Raw genomic sequence first — 27,678 nt, forward strand, 5'->3', positions numbered from 1 at the left:
AGGTCCACGCTCAACCACGGAGCCACCGGCCCAGCCAGCTTGATCTTTTTAAAAGAAAGGACCAGACCATGTCGGTCTTTGCTCAAAACTCTCACAGTCACAGCTCCTCCTCGCCCCCAGCCCCCCCTGAGGGGCCATGTAGCTGACTCTTCCCACTGCACTCTGCCTCAGCCTCACCGGCCTCCGTCTGCTCCCAGCACACACTGCTCCCTGCCCAGTGCGTTTGCGCTGGAGGCCTCCCCGCCTGGGGAGAACTTGCCCCCCAACACTCATGGAGAAACGCTCAGCACACATTACAATACCCCCCTCTCCCAGCCACTTCTGCTCAGTGGAGAGAGTACGGCCCTCGGACTGAAGGTCGCAGGTTGTATGCCGGTCAAGGGCATGTACCTCGGTGCAGGCTCCATGTGATCCCCGTGCTGGAGGCGACAAATAGATGCGTCTCTTACATGGATGTGACTCTCCCTCTGCCTCTCCCCTCCCCCTCCTCTCTCCTTAAAAGTCCATGGAACCATATCCTGGGGTGAGGACCACAAACAAAAAGCCATCTTCCCTCCCCCACACCCCCAGTGGATCCCTCCCCCAGCGCTCCCCTCATTCCAGCAGACGCCTCACTGGCTCTGGGGGAACACGCAGCTGGTCCCTTTGCCAGAGAGCATGCGCGCTGTGAGGCCGCAGCGGGGCCTGCGCTCAGCGCCCTGAGGTGCCGCTGCCTCACTTCCTGAGCCTCACAGACCTTGTGGGGTCCAATGGAGGGTAAGACCTTCCACCAGCAAGTGGGTGGTGACCCGGGTGACAGTGAGCATTTCCACAGTGAAGCGCATGGTAATTAAGGGGGACACAGTACTGTTCAGACGTGAAACTCTTGGACACTCAGTAGAGGACGGTCCAGCGTAAGCAGAGCGTTTATGTCCAGGAAGAAACCCACGCATCTGAGCCCGGTGTGTGCCGATGTTAGAATTCCTGTGGGGTCAGGACCCGGCCTGAGGTCCCTCCAAGGTCCCTGTGCGCTCCAGAGGGGACAGCAGCTGTCACACGGTCACCAAGTCCTGGCTGAGGGGCCACCATCACAGAACCCGTCCCCGTTCCGGACACAGTGACCTCATGGCTGTGGCCCCTGCACAGCTGTCCTGGGGCGGCTGCAGCTCAGGGTGCCTCCCGGGGCCGTCACCCCACCTGCACGTCCACAGCGCTGCTCCCCCAAACCTACAGCAGCCTCTCCCCCCACATCCGGGTCCCACTGGGCTCAGCACTAGAGGGAAGGACGGAGAGAGGGCGGCGGGCAGGCACAGTCCCAGCAGGAACTGAGCTCAGAGGAGGAACCCGCTCCTGCTAAATCCTCGGAGAGCTCAGGGACAGACGGAGAGCAGTGAGGCCCAGGAGGAGGTGAGAACAGGGGACTGAACACCCATCTCCACACGAGGGGCTCCTGTGCGCGGGGACCCCGGGCCTGTGGGACAGTGACAGGCAAATGCCTGCTGCTGCTGTCAGAGGGGGACACCCAGAGAAGGCGACCAGAACTCACAGCCAAGAACAGGAACAGGCCTCACACCCACCAAACAGAGAAACAAACACCCAGGACAGGAGGGCGGAGGCAGACCCAGGCCTGAGCCCAGGATGACCTCCCCAGGAAGGCCTCGCTGTCCAGGGTCCTGGAGAGGCGCTGCATTAGGACACGTGACAAGGCCTGGGGATGGGAGTCCCTGTGACCACAGGTCCTGGTGGGACAGGGTTCCTGAGGGACAAGGTCAGAGGAGCAGAGGGGTGACCCGGCCGGGGAGTGACCACGTCAAAGCCCACGATGCACTGAGCATGCTCCATCCTCAGAGCCTCTCTTGTCTCCAGCTGTGACTGGCTCAGCAACAAAAACTCATGGGCTCCATGAAGGTTCAAGGTGCTTCCATTAATTTCCTCTCAGATGTTCAGCCATCCTTCAATGAACCCATCAACCCTTCATGGCAAGGAATGAACAGAGTGACATCCAGAATCTCATTTCAATCCGGAGCAGGAAGTTGCAGCTCAGAGCCCCAGGGAGGAACGTCAGGGATGGGGATGAGGAGGGCCCAGCCCTCTGCTGAGGACACGAAAGTGTGGGGAGCAGGGCTGGACCAGCGCCCCAATGAGAATTTCTTGAGGCAGGAAGTGGGAGCGTGAACACATCTTCCATCACTCAGTCCCCACAGGGCAGCCACCTCACGCTGTGGAGGACAATCATCATGAGCAGATTCAGGGCAGTGGCTGTAACTGGTGACATTCTCAAACCCACTTCATGCTCACAGTGTCTCACAGACTCCCCACCACCCAGGCCTCCCTCTGCCCTCCCCCCCCCACGGCAGGTCTCATCTTAGAAGCCGAGAGAGACACATCAGAGCCCTGGGGACACACCAGGATGGGGTCAGTGTCCCAGAGCAGAAGGCTAAGGAGGAACTATGGGGGTGGGGCCCCCCATGGCTCCTGTCTGCACTGTCCCAGCGTCTCAGGGGTCACCCCTCCATACTCACTGGCAGCCTGAGCGTAGCTCCCCACTTTTCCACCTGCGGGAAGAAAACATCCCGTGAGAGACCAGGGAGGAGGCAGGGCCATGAGGTCCTAAAGGAAGCCCTAGTCCTGGGCCCAGATAAGTTTCCAGAACCCTGTGTATAGACCCAGGGCAGGACCAGGAAACCTGAGGGAAGTGCCTGTGTGGGGACTGGACCCACCGCCCTCCGGAGTCTGTGCTCAGCAGGGACCTGCCCTCTGACCTGGGGCTGCTGGGAACGGGGTCCCCACCACCAGCATCATCAGGTGATAAGTGGGTCCCTCATTTTCCCACGGGCCTCACTAAGGAGTAAGTGTGAGCACAGAGCCCCACACTGGCCATCACACGGGTGGGGACGGTGCTTCCCGTAAATGAGGCGGGACACATGTCTACCTGGGCTTGAACCCCCAGTGGGACAGACACTCAGACCCCACCCCTGCCCACCTGAGCACCGCCTCCTCCACATCACAGCTCCAGCCACAGCTCCCAGCAGAACCAGGCCCCCAGCGATGCCCATGATGATGAAGATGAAGGTGTTAGAAGGCGGCTCTGTGAGGAGAAGGGAAGGGAGGGTGAGGGCCCTGAACCCAGGCCTCAGCCCCGACCCCACTGAGGTCCCCCAGGGCCCCTGCTGCCCTGAGAAGAGGCTCTGTGCCCACGGCCCTCCTCACCCCATCTCAGGGTCAGGGGCTCGGGCAGCCCCTCGTGCTGCACATGGCACGTGTATCTCTGCTCCTCTCCGGGGGGCACCCCCACGGCCGCCCACTTCTGGAAGGTGCCGTCCCCCGCAGGCCTGGTCTCCACCAGCTCCATGTCCTGGGTCTGGTCCTCCCCGTCACGCTGCCAGCTCAGGCTGATGTCCACAGGGTAGAAGCCCAGCGCCCAGCACCTCAGAGTGACCTCACGGGCAGACACGGGGTGGTGGGTCACGTGTGCCTTTGGAGGGCCTGAGGGGAGGGGAGAAAATGCAGGACCTTTGCATCTGCCATGGGACACTCCAGCAGCCCCCATGTGACCATCCTGAGAGTGGACAGGCACCTGGGTGGGGGAGGGAGCACGCAGCCCCCACACCAGCCTGGGCAGAGGCAACTGGAAGGACCTCCTAGTCTTTAGAAAGTTCTAGAATCAGTGAGACACAGCCCAAGGCAGGAGGCAGGTCTCTGAGGGGAGAAAGGAATTTGTGGTCCTGACCTGGGTGGAGGCCACGTGACTCAGAAAAGCTGGGGTCAGGCCTCAGACGAAGGGGTGTGGGCAGCGCACAAGGCCTGAGAGAGAAGGTACCCATGGGTACCAGAGCCCCTGCAGGGCCCATGGGAACCGCTGATGGGTTATTGCAGGGGGTCTCCCTGCAACCAGGAGAGCCTGCACCCCTAACTGTCCCTGAGAGGAGGGGGAGTCCCTCTGGTACCTGACCTGGATAATCAGGGGGTCTCCCTCCCCGACCCAAAGGAGGGGTGTGTGACACTGACCCCCTATCCTGTCTCCTTGTAGGAGCCCCAGCCCCAGGGAGAGGGGGCGGCCCGAGGGCCCCTGGTACCTGCGCGCTGCAGGGTCTCCTTCCCTTTTTCCAGGAAAAGGCGGAGCCACTCCACACACTCCCCCTCCAGGTAGCTCTTGTAATGCTCTGCCACACCCTCCGCCTCCCACTTGCGCTTTGTGATCTGAGCCGCCATGTCGGCCGCGGTCCAGGAGGTCAGGTCCTCGTTCAGGGCGAGGTAGTGGGTGCCGTCGTAGGCCCACTGACTGTACCCGCGGAGGAGGCGCCCATCGGGTCCCACGTTGCAGCCAGACATCTCCTGGAAGGTGTGAGACCCTGACCCCGCCCCGAGGTCAGCCCCGCCCCGCCCGCCCCCCGGGGCCTGAATCTAAAGTTAAAGTGAAATCGGGTCAAAGTCCCCGCGGGCTCCTCCCGGGTGGGGGCCGGCGGGTCCCGCCGCCTCGGGGTGACGCTCGGATCCGGACCCTCGGGGCGACCCCGGCCCGTCCGTGGGGAGGGGGCTCGTGACGGGCCCGCGCGCGGCTCACCGTCCTCGCTCTGGTTGTAGTAGCCGCGCAGGTTCTTCAGGTTCACTCGGAAAGTCTGTGCGTGTCCCTTGGTCCTCAGTGTCTGCCCCTCCCAATACCCCGGCCTCTCCCGCTCCACCCACGGCTGCTGCATCCACGGCGCCCGCGGCTCCATCCTCGGACTCGCCGCGTCGCTGTCGAACCGCACGAACTGCGTGTCGTCCACGTAACCGACCGAGAGGAAGCGGGGCTCCCCGCGGCCGGGCGGGGACACGATGGTGAGGAAATACCTCAGGGAGTGGGGGCCTGGGGGGCGGACGGAGGGCAGGGCCGGGGCTGACACGCGCCTTCCGGGCCCCGCGCCCCCGCCGGGTCCCCTCGCTCCTCCCCGCACAGCCGCCCCCTCCGACCCCGCACTCACCCGCCCAGCTGGGGGTCAGGACCAGCGCCCCCGAGAGCAGCAGGAGGAGAGTGGGGGGCCTCATGACCCGCATCCTCGGTGTCGCGGGGACCTTCTGAGTCCTGGCGCTTCCGCGGAGAGATTATCACCGGAGTTGCGGGGACGCTGATTGGCTGCTCTGGAAACGGCTCAGCCAATGGGAGTGAGGAATGAGTCCGCGTCACGAGTATCCAGGATGGAGGCGCCGACACAGGTTGGGAGAGGAGAAGTGAACCCAGGGCGCTGGGGAGTCCCCACCACGGAGCTGTCCCCCAAGACTGTCCCCTGCTGAGACCTGCGCGCAGGCCTGGGCCCTGGACTCGGTCCTGACCCCCCTCCTGCGCGGAGCGCCCGTCACACTGTCCCCCGAGGCCGGGCCCAGGCGCTGTGCTCTTCAGGGACTTTCCAAGGTTTGGGGTTCACCATCTCTGTGCACCTCACACAGGAGGGAGGCCCCCAATAATCCTGTTTATGTGGTTCCGTCTGTCACAGTCACCACTCACGGAGTCACACGGGAAACAAGTATTAATGCACGTCGCATGCTCACTGCCCGTGAGAGGGTAACAGAGGCATGTTTTTATGGAAAACACCCATTTCCCAGAGAACAAGGAGGAGAGAGGAGGGACCTTCTCCCCTTTCACATCCTCCCCGTCTCCCTGGGAGACGCTGGGTGTTCACATTTGCTTCTGCGTTTTATCTGTTATTGTGGCTGCAGCTTCTTAGGGCACAGACGGCCTCACAGAAATGGGCAGGAGCAGCGTTTTCCTGACCTTTTCAGGTCAGTGTGGGTGCTCACCTGTGACAGTCACTGCAGCGACACAAGTGGTCGTTTCTGAAAGGTCTCTGCACAGTGAGACCTGAAACCATATTGACTGCTTTCTTCTTGTTTTAGTTTTTTAAATATATATTTTTTTATTTCAAGTAGGGAGAGAGAGAGAGAAACATCAATGATGAGAAAGAATCATAGATCTGCTGCCTCCTACATTCCCCACACTGGGGATCGAGCCTCCAACCCAGGAATGTGGTCTGACAAAAAGGTGAACTGTGACCTCCTGGTTCATGGGTCCATGTTCAACCCCCGAGCCCCGCTGGCTGGGAATATTGAATATTTCCTGTTCTGTCATGTCACCGTCCCCAGGGCTGTCTTGCTGGGTGGCTCTGTCCTCATGCAGGTCAGTTAAAGTGATGCCTGTGTCTCTAAGTCCCAGAGCCCTTCCCGTGCTGGTGCATTAATCACCGTCATCAAAGCTCACATGTGAGTCTGTTCCCACAGAGCCCCTAGGAAAGTGTGTCCGCACTGGGGAGGGTCTAGCCGACGTGGTGGGACACCCCTGTTCCAACTTCTGGTTTTCTCTTGGGGGATGACACTTCATCAAGACAACAGGCCTGTCCGTGGTCCCCTGCCAGGTGATAGTTACTGAAGGGAGAAGCTCACGTTCCTGTTTGAGAAAGTGTGTGCCAGTTCACCCAATCTCAGCAATCCTAGTGTCTGTGTCATTCATTCTGTTACATGAACATGGGCCAGGCCGGTGTGGCTCAGTGGCTGAGCATTGACCTCTGAACCAGGAGGTCAGGGTACCATTCCCGGTGAGGGCACCTGCTGGCTTGCAGGCTCCATCCCCAGTGGGGGGGCGTGCAGGAGGCAGCCTACCCATGGTTCTCTCCCATCCTGGATGTTTCCATCTCTGTCTCCCTCTCAGTTCTTCTGTGATATCAAATTTTTTAAAATATGTTTTTTTATTGATTTCAGAGAGGAAGGGAGACGGAGATAGAAACATCCATGAGAGAGAATCATGGACCTGCTGCCTCCTGCACGCCCCCTACTGGGAATTGAAACCACATCCAGAGCATGTGCCCTTGACCTGATTGAAACCTGGGACCCTCCAGTCTGAAGACCTATGCTCCATCCACTGAGACAAACCAGCTAGGGCTCAACTTGTTAAAAAAGTAAACATGGGGCACTAACCGGTTTGACTCAGTGGATAGAGCGTCGGCCTGCGGACTGAAGGGTCCCGGGTTCGATTCCGGTCAAGGGCATGTACCTGGGTTGCGGGCACATCCCCAGTAGTGGGCGTGCAGGAGGCAGCTGATCGATGTCTCTCTCTCATCGATGTTTCTAACTTTCTATCCCTCTCTCTTCCTCTCTGTAAAAAATCAATAAAATATATTTAAAAAAAATAAAAATAAAAAAGTAAACATGGGATCCCATGAGAAAGAGGCTAGCCCCGCTCACACACATGATCTCCCTGGTACATGACACTTGGGATGTGGCAGAGGGTTTTCTGTGTACTTCCCAGGTCATCATATAAGGTTATTTTAATCCTCCATTTTTATTAAAGACAGTTAACAAATGAATAATCCACTTGTGTAATGAAGGCAAGATACATATATCTTCTTTTTAAAAATATTTTTTTATTTTTCAATTACAGTTGATGTACAATATTGTATTAGTTAAGTGGACAAGTCTGTGGTTAGACATTCATAGAACTTATACAGGGATCGCCCCATACATGTAGGACCATGTGACCTCACATGTAGCTGTTACAACATGAGTGACTGTGTTCCCTGTGCTGTGCTTTCCTCCCCATGACCACACTGTAGGGACCATGTTGTAGTCCCTCCTCCTCCACCTGCTCTGCCCAGTCCCCCGCCCTCCGGCAGCCAGCAGTCTGCTCCCTGTGGCTCTGAGTCTGTGGCTGCTGTAGGTTCTGTTGGGCTGATCCCAGGGGCTCTGAGTGGGGGCTGTGGGGAGGGGGGTCATTGTTCTGTGGTTGTGGGCGGAGGCAGGCACCGCGTTCACCTTTGGGGCATCTCCACCGGAGGCCACGGTGTTTTAAAATGTGGATGGAAGGATGAGGCTTCAGTGAAGAGAGTAATTTCACCTCCTTCCACCGCGTCGTTTAAAGGGAAACTGGTTCTGTTCTCTGTCTGTCTGTCTTCTCTCTGCAGGTCAGTGCTGGTGGGAGGAACGACGATGGAGGTCGGGTGTCAGCCCATTCGTGCTGAGCTTGGCCTCAACGCCCCTGTCAGCGGAGTGAAAAGGCCAGGATGTCCTTCATCTCCTGCCAACAGTGTTGACCCCACATCCCGGGAAAGGCTCTCAGAGACCTCAGGGTTCCACGGACCGCACTTAGAGAAAGGTTGTTCTGGATAAACCAGAGGGGGTCTCCCAACTGTCCCTGCCTCTGCCTCCTCTTCTCTTCCCAGAATCCCTCTCCATGAGGCGGATCCTGAGCCCCAAAGCTGAGCTCACAGCATTGCCCCTGGGACCTTCTAGAAGAGAGCTCACCCTGGAAATCCGACAGGGAGAGCCCTCAGCCTGGGAGGTGGGGGGGGGGGGGGACAGGGGTGTCCCCTCTGGGACAGGGAGCAGTTTGTGCCTGAAGACACCAGTCCCCCAGACCCCTCCTGTGGCGTCTACACCCCAGCTGAGTGAGCGCTCCCATCCCACCCAGACACCGGACGTGTCTGTAGGAGTAGCCATCTTGGCCCTTTATTTTATTCCTTTTAATTAAAAAATGTTGTTATTGATTTAGAGAGAGATGACGGGAGAGGGAGAGAGAGAGGAACGGGGATGGGGAGAGAAGCACTGATGGTTGCCTCCCCCACACGCCCTGACCAGGGGTCACACCTGAGACCTTCCAGTGCCCAGGACAGCAGTCACCCTGAGCCCTCCCTCCCCCCCCCCCTGCCAGGCCTGGCCCTTTTATGCAAATGGACCCTGTGCTTGGCCCTGAGGCCCCGCCCACAGCGGAGCGGTCTGCCCAGCAGCACATTCTGTGAGCCAGGACTCGCTCTGCACCGCTTTCTCCCACGTGGCGGCCACCAGCTGCCATGGCCACTGCGCCCCTGACACGTGGCTCCTGTGCGGAGCAGGGACTTCCCTTCAGGGACCTGTCATCCAGCCGCCGGGGGGTCGTGTAGCCGCCCCATGAGACGGCGCCCGGCTGAATGCTCTCAGTGTCCAGTGTCTGCCCCGCAGGCCCCGTGGGCTCACAGACGGATGGAGGTGACCGTGTCTGCACGTGGAAGCCACGGGGCTGCATGTGTCACTGACGCCAGTTGTGTGTGTGGGTCTCGGTGATCCTCAATCCCAGCTGCCCAGGAGCGTGTAATTAACACGCATGTAACACCAGCGCACAGGCATGACCTCAGATGAGAGTTAGCGCCCTCAGGGTGTAGGGCTCACCACGCCCCTCCCTGCCGCCTTCCTGTGTGCGTCCCCCGGACCTCGGTGCTGTGTTTGGTGACCCGGTGACAGGAGCAGGCACAGCGGGCTTTCCCGCAAGAGAAAGTGTCTGTTGAACCAGCAGGCGCAGCTCCCTGGAGGCCCCGCACGTACTTAGAGAACAGAACGCAGAGGAGGTCACTGTAGATTCCACCCTAGAACCCCTTACCTGCTGCTCCTCCCCTTAACTCCCCCCAACACTCTAACAGCCCCGTTTCCCTTCGCCCTGGAATGCTCTCCCACAGATGACATTATATGTGAAGCGTTTGCAGTTGTGGATGAGAATTTCTCAAACCAACACCCAAAGGTGGAAACCAGGAAGGAAAACATAAAACTTGTCCATGTCAACCTCACACTCGAGAGAGACAACCTCAGGCCCAGAATCAAACTCAGAGACGCACCAAGATGTTGACAGAGAAAGGGCCCCGTGGACCCGTGTTCCTCAGCCAAAGCCCAGGGGGACCCTGTGGGCAGGCGAGGTGGGTTAGTCATCATTGCTGGGGGAGATCGCGTCCCTCGGGGGCCACGGGGCATCCTAGCGGGAAGGGGGAGATGGGGCACATCTAGGAGGTGGGGTCTGGATGGCGACCTTGGGAGGGTCTGGGGAAGCAGGCTCATCGGATGGGTGGTGTCAGGGGGCAGTGCTGTGGGTGGGCAGCTCAGTGACTGTCCAGGGACAAGGCCGCCTGCAGCGAGGATGGGGCACAGCTGGAGAGAAGCAGCCTCGCTGCCATGAGCCGGCGCAGGGGGGTGTGTGGTCCTCTGTGAGCTGTGCGGGCCTGTGTGTGTCTGTGTGTAGACGAAGGGAGGGTGGAGTGGCTCTGTCTCCCTTGTCATGGCCTCGGGACGGCGTGTCTGAGGGTGACGCTCTGAGAGGTGCCTCGTGTCCAACGGGAGGGGAACCGGCCCCGCTGTGAGCTCCGGGCCAGCTCCCGACAGCACTGAGGCCTCGCGGGTCAGACCAGGTCCCGTGGGGGCTGCGTGTCCTTCTCTCTGAACCCCAAGCTCTAAAAGCATCCACAGCCCAATCCGCCAGTGAAGCACGTGAGGGACAACGTGGGAAGAAGAAATGCGGATGTCAAACACCTGTCTGTGTGACAGACACATGGGGACAATAATGAGAACGTGGAACCAGAGAAACAGGGATGAAATGGAAATCCATCGGTTTGGGAAAGATGGAGGAAAGGATGGGAGTGGGGGCAGAGGGAGGGAGACACCCTGTGGTGCAGGCGGAAGGAGGTGGATGCACACAGTTTCTAAGGAAGCTTTTCCCTAAAGTCCCCGCCATTCAATGTGCTCACACTCCCCGGGGCTGGTGGCCTCGGGGCTGAGCATCTACCTATGAACCAGGAGGTGAAAGGATGATGTGGGGTCAGGGCACAGGCCCTGGTGACCCTCCCCATCCCCAGCAGGGGGCGTGCAGGAGGCTCATGACTGACTCTCATCACTGATGTTTCTGTCCCTCCCTCTCTTCTTCCCTGAAATCAATGCAAATGCATTGAAAGACGCAGTAATAAATGTGCTCACATTATGCACAGAAATGTCTCTCGGGCATTTATCCCGAGAAAATAACCACCTGTGCCCTAAGAACACACCCATGGAAGGGTTTTTAAGCAGTTTTTATTGCACTCAGGGCACTGAGACAAGTACAAGTAACCTTGTAATAAAGACGCCGTGTGGGTCCCTCACAAAGGAGCAGGCACTTCGGCGTGGAGAGACTCACAGATGACTGACATACAAGTTGGGACAGAATTAAGGAGCACCTTGCAGAGGGGCTGCGTTTTCCTGTGAGAAATGCCGAGTTTTCCTAAAACCAGTGAAACCCAGCGCTCTTACACACGTGCGCCCTGGACAGCATTGGAGAGAAGCGTCTCCCCTTCCTGCTGTGAGAGCGACAGACGCCATCGCCTCCACTCAGCAGCCTGTGCCACCACTCGCCTGCCCCCTGGCCTGGCCCTCAGCAACCATTCCCCCAGAAATGCCAGCGCAGCCTGGCCCGGAAGCAATGTTTTGTTCTTAAAGTTCCCGCCTGCGGAGAAAGGAGCCCGTGTCCATCTGGACCAGCCATGGCCTCCCTGCTCCCCACGCACCTCTGCCAGCCCCGCTCCCCTGGCTGGTGGGTGAGGGCCATGCTGTGGCCTTTCTCCCAGCACCAGCCTCTTTCTGGGACGGGCCCTGCTGCCTCCCGCCCCGCCCCGCCCCGCCCCCACCCCAGCACTGGCCTCCCCTTCCCCCCAAAGTGCGGTTCCCAGTCCCGGACAGACAGCGGTGCTCATGGGGCGTCACCACCCACACTGTCCTTCCCATCGGAGATGCAGACAGTGAGCTCCGCGCCTGGCTTTCTCCAGCTTCCCTGCCGGTCAGAGGATGCTCTGCAGAGCTGCGTGGGGCCTGCGTTCTGTGTCCATGTGGCTCCCTAAGATGCAAAAGGAGGGACCATCTCTACTCTCCGAACTGGGGGGGGGGGGGGAGCAGCTGCTGGCCCAGCGGGGCGCAGCTCCCAGGCCTCCCGGCTCGGCTCTCCCGTGGGAACCGGTGATGGTTCCTAATGACACGGTCCCAGTTATGTCCCCAGAGGCCGAGCCCGGTCACCGCACCTGCCGCAGGGCCTCTGCCCCGGGAACACAGCAGCCCGCTCCCCGGAGGGACAGCCTCCGCCTCAGGCCCGGAAGCGCCCGGGGCTCAGAGGACGCCCGTGGGGGTGGCACCCGTTACAGGGCTATGGGCCCCGCGTCCCCCACGGGTTCCCCTGCGAACAGGGACGCCCCGGGGCCAGGGCCTGGGGGGACCCGCCGGCGGCCCCAGTTTGAGGTCAGCAACGAGCCAGCGGGTCCCTGTGCGCCCTGGGGCGGCGGCTGCCTCCTGCTGCCCAGGCCCGGCCCGCAGGGGGCGCTGCGCGGCTCTGCCTGCATCTCCGCTGCTGCCGCTGAGACCCGGGGTGGGGGCTGTGTCCCCGCTTTACTCTGGGCCTTCTGCTCCGTGACCCCGTCCCCGCACCCCCGGGAGGAGGCCCTGCACTGGCTGTGAGCCCGAGTCCCGGGACCCGCCCCCCAAACGCGGACAGGACGCGGCCGGGCAGGTCCAGGCTGCGGGCCTCCCCGCGGAGGGAACTGGTCGCCGCCCCAGGCGGGCCCCTGGGTCCTGAGCTGGAGCGGGGCGCGGAGGGGTCCCCGAGTCACCTTCCGGCCCGGAGGCCACAGAAGCAGCCTGTTCTCGGGGTGCCTCTGTTGGGGGCCCCCTGCCGCGCGGCGGCCCTCAGATCCCCACGCAGCCCCGAGGCCCCACGCGCCCCAGCGCCGCCGCCGCTCGCGGTCCGCAGGGGCCTCAGGGGCCGGGACTCCCTGTGGCCGGGCCCGCTTGGCCGCAGCCGCCCGCGGTCGCTAGCCGCTCAGCTGCAGGGGGGCCTTGGCCTTGAGCTCCAGGGGAGGCCCGGCGGGGGGACGGCGCCCCGGAGCCTCCTCTGCAGCTGCCGGGGCGGCCCAGGCGGGCACCTGGCTCCTGGGCTCAGCTCGCTCCTGTCTGGGTGCGTCCGCCCCCAGCACCCCCTCCCCTCCCCTCGGGGCTGCGCGCTCCTGGCTGGGCATGTGCGGGTCTCCCGCCGCTCGTCCGGCTTCCCCGCCGCCTCCCCGCGCAGAGCGGCCCGTCCGCCGAGCCCTCACGGTCAGGCTCCGTCTGTGGATGTCACCCGTGGGTGCATTCACTTCCCCCTTCTCCCTGGACCCGGGCCATCTCTCCTTCCTCCTCCTCCTCCTCCTCCTCCTGCTCCTCCTCCTCCTCTTCCTCCTCCTGAAAAGCCCGGGTAGACAGGGGAGCTCAGCTGGCGCCCCCAGAGGCCCCGCTTCCGTGCCTGGTCCCCGCGGGCAGCCCGCACACACACCTGGCAGCGGGCTTGGGCGAATCCGCTGCCGCCGCCACAGGGCTCCCCCGCAGCCCCTGCGGGAGGCTGTTCTCCTCCTGGCGTAGGAGGCACAGAACCGGATGCAGGGAAGCCTCTGACCCTGTCACCATGGTAACCGGGGGAGGGGCGCGCTTACTGACCTCAGGCCTCACCCCCTGTGACCCACGTGGAGGGTCAAACTGACTCCGCAGCGCAAACCCACGAGGCGCCCGGAGGGGACGCTGTCGGGTGGACGGGGAGGGGGCGGCAGAGAGGCGCAGCGGGGCTGGAGCGGGGGAGGGCCCAGGGGTTTGCTCAGGGCCCTGCTGGTCCCCTCTCACTGGCTCCCTGTCCATCAGGGGCAGCCAGGGCTCTGCCCTCCAGGCAGGGGAGCGGCTGACACGTTCCAGAATGTTCTGTGATGGGAGGCTGGTGGACCCGGAGCGCAGGAGGACAGCCAGGGGCAGGTCCCTTCACCCCCCAAACCACAGCGCGGTCCCTCCAGGCGGCCAGGTCCCCGCAGGAGGGAGAGTCTGGAGCGCCCCCCGCGGGGGCGATGCGGACACCCCCAGGGCCCTGCGGCTCCCAGGCCCCATCTTGTGGGCGCTGAGCAGGGCCTGTGGGTGGACCGTCAGGAAGGGCTGAGGCGTCCCCCCCAAGGGCCTCGATCTGAGGACGGTCCCAGGAGGGGGCGGCCCTCAGACCCGCTGAGCTGAGCGCAGCAGAGGGGGTGGCGCTGTCGCCCCTTCAGGCCCCGGAGGGGGACCCCGCCGCCCAGGAGCCCGGCCTGGTGATGGGGCGGCTCCCTCCTGGGCCCCGACCCGCGGGGGGCCCTCCCAGGAGTGAGGGGCGGGGCCCCGCGGGGTGGGTGCTGCTGCGGGGCCTCAGCTCTGGCCTGCGGGCAGCGCAGGGGGCTCCTCTGCCCTTTGGGGTTCCGGTCCCCACACCTGGTTTCCTTCTCCCCCAGGGAGGCTGCGCGGGTGAGGAGGGGGCGCTGGGCCCCGTGGCCATGACACCCCGGGGACGTGGGGCCTCTGAGCCCTCCCCCCTGTGCCTCCTGCGGCTCCTCGCCTGCTGGGCAGCCGGAGTGTGCGGAGCCCGTCAGCTGAGGGGGGCGCACCCGGAGCTCCTGGGCCTGTAAAGCGGCCCCTGAATCGCGGTCCTGTTGCGAGTCTCCTGTGCGGACGCCCCGCGGGAGGGACGCGGCTCCTGCGCCCGCACCTCTGGGCGCCCCCAGGGGGCAGCACGTGCACGTGGACCCCAAAGGCCACGCCCCCCGGCCCAGCCCCAAGGCTGTAAAGTGGGGGTTTGTTGTTTCTCTCTCAGGTGCGTGTCTGTCCCCACAATTGAAATGCCTTCCTCCTGGGGGTGCGCACCAGGGGGCTCACTCCACACGCCCCCATTTCGCAGGACCCACGCGCTCCGGGCTGGGAGGGAGGCCCTGGCCTCCCCTCTGTCATCAGGACGGTTGGTACGTGCGGCTCCTTTGCTCACTGAACACTGTGCTCAGCCTGATGCAGCCCCCCTCTGTCTCAGAAAGAGGGGTGCCCCCACCCCCGGGAGCCAGAGCGGACGGCCTTGCTGAGGGGCCTGGGGCGGGTTCCCAGGGGACGGGACGGAGCGGGGAAAGGGGGGCAGGGGTGTCTCCAGCCGCGCCCTCTCCGACAGGCCTCCAGCGGGGAGGCTGGGAGCGAGCGCAGCGCCCGTGCGCGGGGCGACTTGCTGAGGAGGTGACTGTGTTTGTGGGAGACACCCCCCCACATGGAGGGGTCCCGCTCTCAGTCCCCTGACCGCGTCTCTGGGACTCGCGATCGAACCGCGCAGGCCGTCTCCTGCGCGTCCATGGAGACAGCCCCGCGCACGCAGCTTCCCGGACCCCCGTCTCTAGGGACACGGCGCCCGACTGTCCCTCCTGGACCCGCCAGTCCCTCCTCCGCGGCCGTGACGCCGCCCGCAGTCCCTCCTCGGCTCCTGGGCCACGGCCTGTCGGGGGGCCCGGGGTTCCCCCGCGGAGGTCAGCGCTGGGGGAGCTGTGGCCGCGGGGCGGGCAGGCGGCAAGGGAGTCAGGAACAGGGCGAGGCTCCGCAGAGGCTCCGGTGCCCCGAGACCCGCAGCCCCAGACTCGGCGCCCAGTGAGCAGCGGGGGCGGCGGCCGCGGGGCCACGGCGGGAGCCCTTCTGGAGACGCTGCCCGGACGCCACGGGTGGAGCTGGGACTGCGCCCGCCCGCCGGCGGCTGAGGTTGGGTGGTACCCCCCCGCACCTTGGTGAGCGCCCCAACGCCAGCGCTGCGGCTCCTGCCCTCGGCAGAGCCCACCGACGCCGGGGCGGCCCTGGCAGTGATGAGCCTGAGTCAGGGTGGGGGTCGGGGTACTGGTCGAGTTGGGGCGGGGCTGAGGCGAAGGCAGGGGACCCCGGTTCCGCAGCCCCTTCCTGGGCCCCCTGGCCGCCGGCGCTCACGCGGCAGCCCCGCCCCCCGCCCCCGGCGTCAGCAGCGGCTGGTCCTCGGGGTGGGCGGTGCCCCCGCGGGAGGATGAATGGCGAGGAGCGAGCTGTGTGGCCGCAGCCCGCCCTGCTCTGTCCTGTCTTTATTGGCGCTAAAGGGTGAGCACATCCAACATGCAAGTAAGTGAGACTCACATGAGATGACACACGCACACACATATACAAACTTTTATATATGAAGAGGTGGGGAGGAGAGAGAGGGAGAGATAGGAGAGGTTAATTCTTACTGGGGGATATTTTTCCAGTGATTTTTCTCCCTTTTAGAGAGAGCGCAAGGGAGGGAGGAGGAGAGGGAGAGAGGGAGGGAGCACCCATGTTGAGAGACACGCCCATTGGCTGCCTTGCACGTGGGGAGGAGTCTGCAACCCAGGCACCTGGGTCCTTCCTGTCCCACTGTGCGCACCAGGAGAGCTGGGTTTTCATTTGTTTATTTGCTTTAAAGACGTTTAGAGCGAGAGGAAGGGAGAGGGAGAGGCAGGTAGACACATGGATTTGTCGTCCCCTGCAGGCCCCCTACTGAGGATCCAGTCAGACACCAGGGCAGGTGCCCTAATAGGGAATGGAACCTGGGGCCTCCTGGGGCCTGGGCCACCCTCACCCTGAGCCACACGGCCAGGCTGGAAAGCGGGTGTTCTGTCTCCATTACACAAGCAGCAGGCGGACAGGAAGCCTGGAGCAGAGGCCTCACTACATATTAGTGATGAGTGGATGGATGGATGGATGGTTGGATGGATGAATGGATGGATGGATGAATGAATGGATGGATGGGTGAATGAATGAATGGATGGACGAATGAATGGATGGACTAATGAATGGATGGACGAATGAATGGATGTATGAATGGATGGATGGATGGATGAATGGATGGATGGATGGATGAATGGATGGATGGATGGATGGACGAATGAATGGATGGATGGATGAATGAATGGATGGATGGATGAATGGATGGATGCATGAATGGATGGATGAATGAATGAATGGATGAATGGATGGATGAATGAATGGATGGCTGGGCGAATGGATGGATGGATGAATGAATGGATGAATGGATGGATGTATGAATGAATAGATGCATGAATGAATGGATGGATGAATGAATAAATGGATGGCTGGGCGAATGGATGGATGGATGAATGAATGGATGGATGGATGAATGAATGGATGTATGAATGAATGGATGGATGGATGGATCAATGGATGGATGGATGAATGGATGGATGCATGAATGGATGGATGAATGGATGAATGGATGAATGGATGGATGAATGAATGGATGCATGAATGGATGGATGAATGAATGGATGTATGAATGGATGGATGAATGAATGGATGCATGACTGGATGGATGAATGAATGGATGCATGAATGGATGCATGAATGAATGGATGTATGAATGAATGGATGTATGAATGAATGAATGGATGGATGGATGAATGAATGGATGCATGAATGAATGGATGGATGGATGAATGAATGGATGGCTGGGTGAATTGATGGATGGGTGAATGAATGAATGGGTGGACAAATGAATGGATGGACAAATGTATGGATGGACTAATGAATGGATGTAGGAATGAATGGATGTATGAATGAATGGATGAATGGATGGATGTATGAATGAATGGATGGATGGATGAATGGATGGATGGATGAATGAACGGATGGCTGGGCGAATGGATGGATGGATGAATGAATGGATGGATGGATGGATGAATGGATGTATGAATGAATGGATTGATGGATGAATGAATGGATGGATGAATGAATGGATGTATGAATGAATGGATGGATGGATGAATGAATGGATGGATGGGTGAATGAATGGATGGATGGATGAATGGATGTATGAATGAATGGATGTATGGATGAATGAATGGATGGATGAATGAATGGATGTATGAATGAATGGATGGATGGATGAATGAATGGATGGATGGATGAATGAATGGATGGATGGATGAATGGATGTATGAATGAATGGATGTATGGATGGATGAATGAATGGATGCATGAATAGATGGATGAATGAATGGATGCATGAATGGATGGATGAATGAATGGATGTATGAATGAATGAATGGATGGCTGGGTGGATGGATGAATGAATGGATGGATGGATGAATGAATGAATGGATGGATGTATAATGAATGGATGGATGAATGAATGAATGGATGTATGAATGAATGAATGGATGGATGAATGAATGGATGGTTCGGTGAATGAATGGATGGATGAATGAATGGATGGATGGATGAATGAATGGATGGCTGAATGAATGGATGGCTGAATTAATGGATGAGTGAATGGATGGATGAGTGAATGGATGGATGGATGGATGGATGGATGAATGGATGGATGAATGAATGAATAGATGGATGAATGAATGGATGGATGGATGGATGAGTGAATGGATGGATGGATAAATGAATGGATAAATGAATGGATGGAAGGATGGATGGATGGATGAATGAATGTATGTATGTATGTATGTATTTATGAATGAATGGATGAATGAATAGATGGATGGATGTATGGATATATGCTGGGACCAGGTTCCTTACAGCTGACCTGACACAGGAAGGAAGATTGACTCTGTGCATGGAGAGTCAGGGACGTCTCTGAAGGGAGCACCTTTCCCCCCCAATCAAATCTCCACCAGCCGATGCGGGATTATTGGTAATTAGGCAATTAACCAGATGGTCCTGAGGAGCAGCTGAACAACAGGCAGGAACAGGTGTCTGTGTTCCCTGTGGACGGGTCTGAGTTCCGAGTCACAGCTGTTCTCTGGGGTGAGCTGAAATCCACGGCTGCGTCACATCCCACTTCCTCCATTCATTGTACAGTCACACCCCATTCCCACGTGGGCACCGTCCTCAGGGCTCCCCTGCTCCCAACGTCAGGCTGACACCAGGATGGTGCAGGCTGAGCCTCTCCACTGGGTCAGGAAGCTGGTCTCTCCCCTGATGGAAACGCCACGGTTATTCCTACGGGGCCCCAGGGATGGTAAGCCTGGAGACTGTCCCCTGTGAGCTGTGCTAACCCTGCTCAGAGTCCTGGGAGTCCCTAATGTCCACACGACCCCACAGGAGACCATGGTGTGCTTCCTTAGCCACACAGAGTCCTGCTCTTCGGTGACTCACTGTATAACCACTAGCTCTCCTCCTCCTCCGCATTCTCTTCCCCTTTCTTCTTCTTCTTCCTCCTCTTCCTCCACTTCTGCTTCTGCTTCTTCTTTTGAGGTTTTACCCTGGAAAGAATTATTCGTGACATACAGACAGGATTTAGGGAAAGTAATAATTAGGACAGACAGAGAGATACCCTCAGAACCTAAAATTGGGAAAGAACTAGAACAAATAGGAAATGGGGTGAAATTACAAAGATAAAATTTTAATAATAGGTGAAAAGATGAAGGATCACATGCCCAGAGAGACGTGGACAAATCCTATGTATACAGTGGATTTTCTCAGGGTGAAGGTTCGATCAACAACACTCACAGAACATTCCAGTCCTCAGCGGACCCTCTTCAGTTTTATTTGGTCACACACTGGCCCCATCCCGAGTCACCCCTACCTAGATTTCTACCCCACAGGTGAGTCCCGTCAGCTTTTGAGGGAAGGAATGTCACAGGGGCCTCCTCCCTGCACCTGCTCTCTCTCCACATCATGTCCATCCTCGTCCCACTGGCTCTTGTGGTTGTAGCGTATCCACTCTCAGGGCTACAGGGTCTGTCCTATGAACACACCACACTCCTCCGCTACTGCTCACGTGCATTTGTCTTATACGCAGATTTTGCAAACTGTGCCGCTATGAGTAAGTTCTCCATATGTTCTGGCACACATATGTATGAGTGTCTTTGGGGATATAACCAGGAGGGGAATTGCTGGGACATTGGGTGTGGTGAGTCCTGCCAAATGCTGGATGTAGTGAGTGTTGCCAGAGCATTTTCACAGTATTTGAAACAACTTCCTCCCCCACCAGGAATATAGGAGAGAAACAATGAGTCCAAATTCCTGCTAACAATTGACCTTCTCTGACTCTTTCATTATTGCTCTCCTGGGAGGTGGGCACCAATATCACATGGTAGCTGAACTTGAGTTTCCCCTCTGACTAAAACTGTTGGGCAATTTTCATCACTGTGTGGACCATGTAACCATCCTCAATAGGACGATGGACTGGACTCTTGTTCATGAGTGAATGGGACTCTAGTAAGGTGCCAGCGTCCTTAACTACTGGGACATGTTTGCTATTAATGGACCTGTGGGCAGAGACCTGTGGGATGAGTGAAATGTCTTTATTTTGCCCCTGGCTCCTGGCACTGAGCTCCTAACAGCCTGGGCACCTCCTGAGTGACAAGTGTCTTTGGATGCTGATGTGATGACTCTTGGCTGAGGGTCCTGGAGAATGCCAGGGTGGGGGCTGGTCCCCAGAAAGACCAAGCTGATCAGAGGGTGGGAACGTTCAGGCCCTAGAAGGAGGCAGAGCAGGAGGAGCCTGAAAAGCCATCTCTCCACACCACAGTCCTGTGTGCGGGGACCCTGGGCCTGCGGGACACTGACGGGGAACATGTACCCTGTTGCTATCAGACGGGGACACCCAGAGAATGAGATCATAACTCCCACATGAAAGCACTAACAGGCATAATATCTACAAAATCAAAGAAACAACAAACACCCAGAAAATGGGTGCTGGGCCCCATCCAGGCCTGAGCCCAGGCTGACCCGCCCCAGGAAGCCCTCGCTGTCCAGGGTCCTGAAGATGCGCTGCATTAGGACACCTTTCAAGGCCTCAGTGCTGTCTGAGTTCCAGTGACCACAGGTCCTGGTGGGACAAGGTTCTACTGAGGAACAAGGTCAGAGGAGCAGAGAGGTGACCCAGCCGAGGAGTGACCACGTCCAAGCCCACGATGCACTGAGCACGCCCTGGGGACAGGCCCCGACCACACTCGCTCCTCACCACCTCCCCTGTCCACACCTGGGACAGCTCAGCACAGCAAACACATGAGCTCTGGAATGTTCTTGGTGTTTATATTTATTTCCCTCAAAATGTAGCATATTCTCCTTTAATTTACCCACCCACCCTTCATGGCAAGAAATGAACAAAGTCACCCCCAGAACCTCATTTCAATGAGGAAGGAACAGCTTGCAGCTCAGAGCATGAGGAAGGTAAGACAGCGATAGTGAGGGTCCAGCCCACCTCTGCTGGACCAGAAAGTGTGGGGAGCAGGGCTGGGCCAGGCCCCCCATCAGAGGTTCTTGAGTCAGGAAGTGGGAGCGTGAACACATCTTCCATGACTCAGTCCCCACAGGGCAGCCGCCTCACGCTGTGGAGGACAATCATCATGAGCAGATTCAGGGCAGTGGCTGTAACTGGTGACATTCTCAAAGTTCACTTCATGCTCACAGTGTCCCACAGACTCCCCACCACCCAAGATTCCACTCCCACGGCAGGGTCTCACCTTTAGAAGCCAAGAGAGACACATCAGAGGCCTGGGCGCTGTCACTGCCTAGAGTGCACACTCAGACCCCACCCCTGCCCACCTGAGCGCCTCCTTCCCCACATCACAGCTCCAGCCACAGCTCCCAGCAGAACCAGGCCCCCAGCGATGCCCATGAAGATGACGAAGGTGTGAGAAGGTGGCTCTGGGAGGAGAAGGGAAGGAAGGGTGAGGGCCCTGACCCCAGGCCTCAGCCCCGACCCCACTGAGGTCCCCCAGGGCCCCTGCTGTCCTGAGAAGAGGCTCTGTGCCCACGGCCCTCCTCACCCCATCTCAGGGTCAGGGGCTCGGGCAGCCCCTCGTGCTGCACATGGCACGTGTATCTCTGCTCCTCTCCGGGGGGCACCCCCACGGCCGCCCACTTCTGGAAGGTGCCGTCCCCCGCAGGCCTGGTCTCCACCAGCTCCATGTCCTGGGTCTGGTCCTCCCCGTCACGCTGCCAGCTCAGGCTGATGTCTGCAGGATAGAAGCCCAGCGCCCAGCACCTCAGGGTGACCTCATGGGCAGACACGGGGTGGTGGGTCACGTGTGCCTTTGGGGGGTCTGAGGGGAGGGGAGAAAATGCAGGACCTTTGCATCCGCCCTGGGACACTCCAGCAGCGCCCATGTGACCATCCTGAGAGTGGACAGACACCTGGGTGGGGGAGGGAGCACACAGCCCCCACACCAGCCTGGGCAGAGGCACCTGGAAGGCCCTCCTAGTCTTTAGAAAGTTCTAGAATCAAAGAGACACAGCCCAGGGCAGGAGGCAGGTCTCTGAGGGGAGAAAAGGGATTTGTGGTCCTGACCTGGGTGGAGGCCACGTGATTCAGAAAAGCTGGGGTCAGGCCTCAGACACAGGGGTGTGGGCAGCGCACAAGGCCTGAGAGAGAAGGTCCCCGTGGGTCCCAGAGCCCCTGCAGGGCCCATGGGAACCGCTGATGGGTTATTTCAGGGGGTCTCCCTGGACCCCAGGAGAGCCTGCACCCCTAACTGTCCCTGAGAGGAGGGGGAGTCCCTCCGGTACCTGACCTGAACATCCAGGGGACTCCCTCCCTGACCCAAGGAGGGGTGTCTGACACTGACCCCCTGTCCTGTCTCCTTGTAGGAGCCCCAGCCCCGGGGAGAGGGGGCGGCCCCAGGGCCCCTGGTACCTGCGCGCTGCAGGGTCTCCTTCCCTTTTTCCAGGTACATGCGCAGTGACTCCACACACTCGCCCTCCAAGCAGCTCTTCTTTCTCTCTGCCTCACCCTCCGCCTCCCACTTGCGCTTTGTGATCTGAGCCGCCGTGTCGGCCGCGGTCCAGGAGGTCAGGTCCTCGTTCAGGGCGATGTAGTCGGTGCCGTCGTAGGCGTATTGCTCGTACCCGCGGAGGAGGCGCCCGTCGGGTCCCATGTCGCAGCCAACTTTGACTTGGATGGTGTGAGACCCTGACCCCGCCCCGAGGTCAGTCCCGCCCCGAGGTCAGCCCCGCCCCGAGGTCAGCTCCGCCCCGAGGTTAGCCCCGCCCCGCCCGCCCCGCGGGGCCTGAATCAAAACTGAAAGTGAAATCGGGTCAAAGTCCCCGCGGGCTCCTCCCGGGTGGGGGCCGGGCGGGTCCCCCAGCCCCGGGGTGAGGCTCGGACCCGGATCCTCGGGGCGACCCCGGCCCGTCCGTGGGGAGGGGGGTCGTGACGGGCCCGGCGCGCGGCTCACCGTCCTCGCTCTGGTTGTAGTGGCCGCGCAGGGTCTGCAGAAACACTCGGAAAGTCTGTGCGGTTTCCTTCATTTTCTGCGTGTAACGGTCCCAATACCCTGGCCTCTCCCGCTCCACCCACGGCTCCATCCTCGGAATCCCCTTGTCGCTGTCGAACCCCACGAACTGCGTGTCGTCCACGTAGCCGACAGAGAGGAAGCGGGGCTCCCCGCGGCCGGGCCGGGACCAGGCGGTGAGGAAATACCTCAGGGAGTGGGGGCCTGGGGGGCGGACGGAGGGCAGGGCCGGGGCTGGACACGCGCCTTCCCGGCCCCGCGCCCCCGCCGGTCCCCTCGCTGCTCCCCGCACAGCCGCCCCCTCCGACCCCGCACTCACCGGCCCAGCTGGGGGTCAGGACCAGCGCCCCCCAGAGCAGCAGGAGGAGGGTGGGGGGCCTCAGGATCTGCATCCTCTGTGTCCGGGGACCATCTGAGTCCAGGGTGCTCCTGGAGATGTTATAACCTGGGAGCAGACACCCAATGGGAGTGAGCAGTGAGGCTGCGTCATGCGTCAAGCGTATCCGGGAAGGAGGACTCAGCATGGATGTGAGATGGAGAAGGGAACCCCAGGGAGAAGGGGAGCCCCAACACTGAGCGGCCCTGCTCCAGACTCCTCCCTGGGCTGAGACCTGAGCGCCAGGCCTGGGCCTGGGACTGGGCCTGCCCCTCCTCCTGCAGGGGGAGCGCTCTGCCCACTTCTCCCTAAAGGAGCCTCAGGCTGGTGCTCTGAGCTCCACTTCACCCTGAACGTGCGAGGCGGCCCTCAGAGCTCTGGAAGCTTCTATGAGTGAACAGCAAGGGTCCCTCAGGCACAGCCCCCAGGGGCCATGGGCGGCTTAGTGAGTGACGTCAGTCAGAGGCATGGTCTTCATGCCCCTAGAGACCCTGACGCCATAACCGAGTGCAAGCAAGTAGACTCCAATATTTTATAAAATTGTAGAACCCAGGCCGGTTTGCCTCGGTGGGTAGTGTCAGCCTGGGGACTGAGGGGTCCCGATGCCAGGCAAGGGCACATGCCCCGGTTGTGGGCTTGATCCCCAGTAGGGGGGGCATTTAGGAGGCAGCCGATCAATGATCCTCATCATTAATGTTTCTATCACTCCCTCTCCCTTCCTTTATGAAATCAATAAAAATCTTTAAAAAAATCCCAGAGTCACCAAACGCCCTTTCCCTGAGGAGCAGTGGGTGCAGCTTATGAAACTCTGTGCAGGCCCCACGGGAAGAGGCCAGTGAGCCCCATAACCCTCAGCTCCTGCACCTCCAGATCTGCTCCCCTCTCCCCTCCCCACTCGCTGGCTCACGGCATCGGGACCCGGACATTGAGTTCTCAGGACCCCGTTCCCTCATCTGTGACTCGGGATGGTGACAGGACCGTGGGGAGGAGCCAAGCGCAGGGGGTGGGAGCTCTGGCCTCTGGCCTCTGACCTCACAGCTCCGACCTGGTGTCAGGGTCCCTCAGGAGTGAGCTTGGTGCCGCCTGGGGATGTAGCTTCCCACTCTGCGCCTCTGCCTCCTCCTGGGAGAGAGGAACGGGGACGTGAATGCAGAACAGAGGTCAGGGGGGTGCACACCATTTGCTCTCCATGCTCACTGTGCTCACACGGCTGGGACATGTGAGCTCTCACCCAGAGTTCACAGGAGGAGCAGCAGCCACGGGGATGAGAGACGGGACTGGGTTCCTTGTTGGGTTGATGTGGCGACCTGGGATGAGAGGATAGAACATTCAAATGTCAAATGGGCAGGACAGAGCCGGCACGTTGCGCCCATCAAACCGCTTCTGAGCCCTGCCCAGTGGACATAGTCCCTCTAGGGATTTCTCTCCCTTTGTTGCCTCATGTACACAAAGCAACGTTCACACTCACACTCCAGGGAACACACAGAGAAGAGCCCCAAACTCCCAGGCAGACGGAGACAAGGGTTTCAGGAAGGAGCACACATGGTCCTCATATCATAACTAGAGGCCCGGTGTATGAAATTCGTGCACGGGGGTAACGGGGTGAGGTGGGGAGGGGGCTCAGCCTAGCCTGCACCCTCTCTTATCTGGGACCCCTTGGGAGACATCCCTCTCACAATCCGGGACTTCTGGCTCCTAACCACTCACCTGCCTGCCTGCCTGATCACCCCTAACTTCTCTGCCTGCCTGCTTGATACTCCTAACTGCTCTCCAGCCTGCCTGCCTGACTGCCCCAAAACACCTCTGCCTGCCTGCCTGATCACCCCAAACTACCTCTGCCTGCCGGCCTGATTGCCCCCAGCTGCTCTCACATGCCGGCCTGGTCACCCCCAACTGCCCTCCCCTGATGGCCTGATTGCCCCTAAATGCCCTCCCCTGCTGGACTGGTCAAGCCTAACTGCTCTACATTGCTGGCCTGATCGCCCTAACCGCCTCTACCTTGGCCCCCGCCACCATGGCTTTGTCCAGAAGAACATCTGGAAGGTGTCTGGTCTAATTACCATCTTACCTCTTTATTAGTATAGATGCCATTACACCACAGACTAAGATTCTCAGTAAGTATCTCTGGGTGTGTGTGCGTGTGCGTGTGTGTGTGTGTGTGTGTGTGTGTGTGTGAACAGATCTTACTTTATGCCAGAATTTTGAAGTTATAACCCAATGTCTGCTCATAAATTTCATCCATTGTCCAATTGCATACACACCTAAGCCTACACCTCCCTCAGGCTGAGGAAGGAGCAGACCCCACGCACGTGGCTGAGCAGCTCACTGGCCCCGTCCCCCCAGGCTTGGCTCAGATCCCAAAGGGAACCCCAGGCTCGGGTCCCTCACTATCGGGACTCTAGGACACTGAGAGGTGCAGGAAGGCCAGCATTGGTGGGAATCCCACCCTGGGACACTCCCCAGCACAGTCCTCCCTCACCCCCAGCCCAGCAGAGCCAGCAGAAGCAGCTCAGGTACAGGTGGGGCAGCGCCTGTCCTCCCCATGGGACGACCACCCCCAGTTCCATGTCCTCTCCTGGGACCACCCTCCTCTCCTGATTTCTGTCCTGAGGTAAGAGACAGGGTCTGGCCTTTGCCCCTGGCTCCTGGCCCTGAGCTCCTGAAACCCTGGGCTTCTCCTGAGTGACAGGTGCCTGTGGGACCCTGATGAGGTGGCTCTTGGCTGAGGATGTGGAGGCCTCAGGGTGGGGGCTGGTCCCCAGAAAGACCAAGCTGATCACAGGCTGGAACTCTCAGCCTCAGGGCCCAACCAGGGGGGACAGGAGCTAGAGTTCAAGTTCCATCACCAATGGCCCATGATCCAGTCAATGGTGTCCACCTAGTGAAGCTTTTATAGAAAGCCCTTACCCATGGGGCTCAGAGAGCTTCTGCAGCAGTGGCCACACCCACATGCTGGAGGGGACGGGGGGGGGGAGGGGGGGGACACATGCCAACTCCCCGTGACAGAGGCCCCTGCACTGGGCACCTTCCCCACCTCGCCCTGTCCCCTCACCTGGCTGCTCCCTGGGTCCCTGTGATAAACGGTGAGAGTGAGCCCGCCCTTCCCTGAGGGCCATGCGTTCATGCAGCAGATCATGACCTTGGTGGGAGCCCTCACTGTGTGGTCGCACCGGTCAGCGGGGCAGGTCCCATGGGGATGGGAGCCTGAGCCCTGGGTGAGGACAGAGGGGGGTCCTGTGGGACAGAGCCCTGCCCTGGGGGCGATGCTCCCTCCAGGGGGTCCCGTGGGAACGGAGCTGAATGGGAGGAACACAGATGGGGGCGGAGAAGCACAGACCTGGGTGCGCGGAGGGACACCCCTCCCATCCCACAGACTCTCAGTGAGAGGCGCCCCCTCCCGCCTGTCACTCATCCGTCACTGGTTCCCCAGCCCACCCTGAGCGCCCGCCCCGCACTCAGAAGGTCCAGCCCCAGCTCTTTGCTCCCAGAACTGGAAACGGCCCTTCTTCCCACCCCTCAGCCCAGCCCCTGCTCGCTCTTCCCACACGAGGAGAATCCACGCGTGAGGAGTCTGGTGGGAGTCAGGGACCATGTCCCTCCATACAGGAGGGAACCCCACGTCCCCCCAACATTCCTGCATCTGGACCCGAATGGAGGCTCCCCCCTCAGGCAACCACATGCCAGGCTTTGACTCAGGATGAGGTGACCCCGAGGGGCTGGGCTGGCGGAGAGCACTGGGCAGGGGGGGAGGGGCAGGAACAGTGTCTGGGGACCAGGGGCAGCAGACACAGCAGTGGGTCCCCTGGGCCAGGGCCAGGGGACTCGGGGGTGGGCAATGGCCCCTCTGCCCGCAGCAGGCAGGGGTCCCTGTGGGCCCGACCTGGGCTGGGCTGGGCTACGCCTGGCTGTGTGGCCTCAGCCTGACCTGGGGCTCCCCGATCCTGTCAGAGCCCATGGCGTGCGCACGGCTGTGTGGGAGGCAGGAGAAGTGGGGTCCATGGTCCCCAACAGGGAGCACAGCTGTGCCTTCCTGGGAGCAGGTTAGAGACACGCTGACCCGGACCCGCTCCCTGAGTCCCCCCCTGACAGGCCACTCCCAGCCTCACATCCATCATTGACCACAAGGGGGCCCCCCTTTCCTTTCTGAGGAAAAACCCACAAAACCCTTCACTGTGGGTGTGAGGCCCGTTCCTGCGGGAGCTGTCGCTGATCTCAGCGGCTCCCAGTCTGGCTGAGCCCCAGCACCCCTGGTGGGCTCCTCACACCCCCAGCCCCTCCCAGGCCCCGTCTCAGGGAACTGGGCGCCAGACCAGGGTCTCCAGCCCCGCAGGGGGCGGGTGGGGTTCGCGGCCCCGGGGCGTCCTGCGCGGGTTCCTGCTGCTCAACGTGTCACCCGAGACCCGCGGCCTCCGCACCAGCCTCGCTGGGGACCCCGACGCCCCCCTCGGCCCGGACCCCGGAGTCTCAGCGAGTGACCAGGCCTCCTGCGCCCCGGAAAGCGGG

General features: G+C 60.3%; 2 protein-coding genes across 2 annotated transcripts in view; both read right to left on the reverse strand.

The window, feature by feature from the left end:
* LOC308236262 (patr class I histocompatibility antigen, A-2 alpha chain-like) overlaps positions 1-27,678 on the reverse strand; it is a gene marked incomplete at its 5' end in the record, with an annotated part of 117,558 nt that overhangs the window by 11,567 nt on the left and 78,313 nt on the right. The window lies entirely within an intron of this gene.
* Positions 1,883-5,056, reverse strand: LOC308236263 (class I histocompatibility antigen, Gogo-C*0203 alpha chain-like). Its single transcript, XM_080645739.1, has 7 exons — positions 4,944-5,056; positions 4,544-4,828; positions 4,056-4,331; positions 3,190-3,465; positions 2,963-3,067; positions 2,502-2,534; positions 1,883-2,198 (listed from the first exon to the last, which is right to left on the reverse strand). The coding sequence occupies exons 1-7, from the start codon at positions 5,014-5,016 to the stop codon at positions 2,194-2,196; spliced, it is 1,053 nt and encodes a 350-aa protein (XP_080501865.1). The 5' UTR covers positions 5,017-5,056; the 3' UTR covers positions 1,883-2,193.

The sequence above is a fragment of the Plecotus auritus genome (assembly GCF_963455305.1).
Source record: "Plecotus auritus genome assembly, chromosome: 10".
Taxonomy (NCBI): Eukaryota; Metazoa; Chordata; class Mammalia; order Chiroptera; family Vespertilionidae; genus Plecotus; species Plecotus auritus.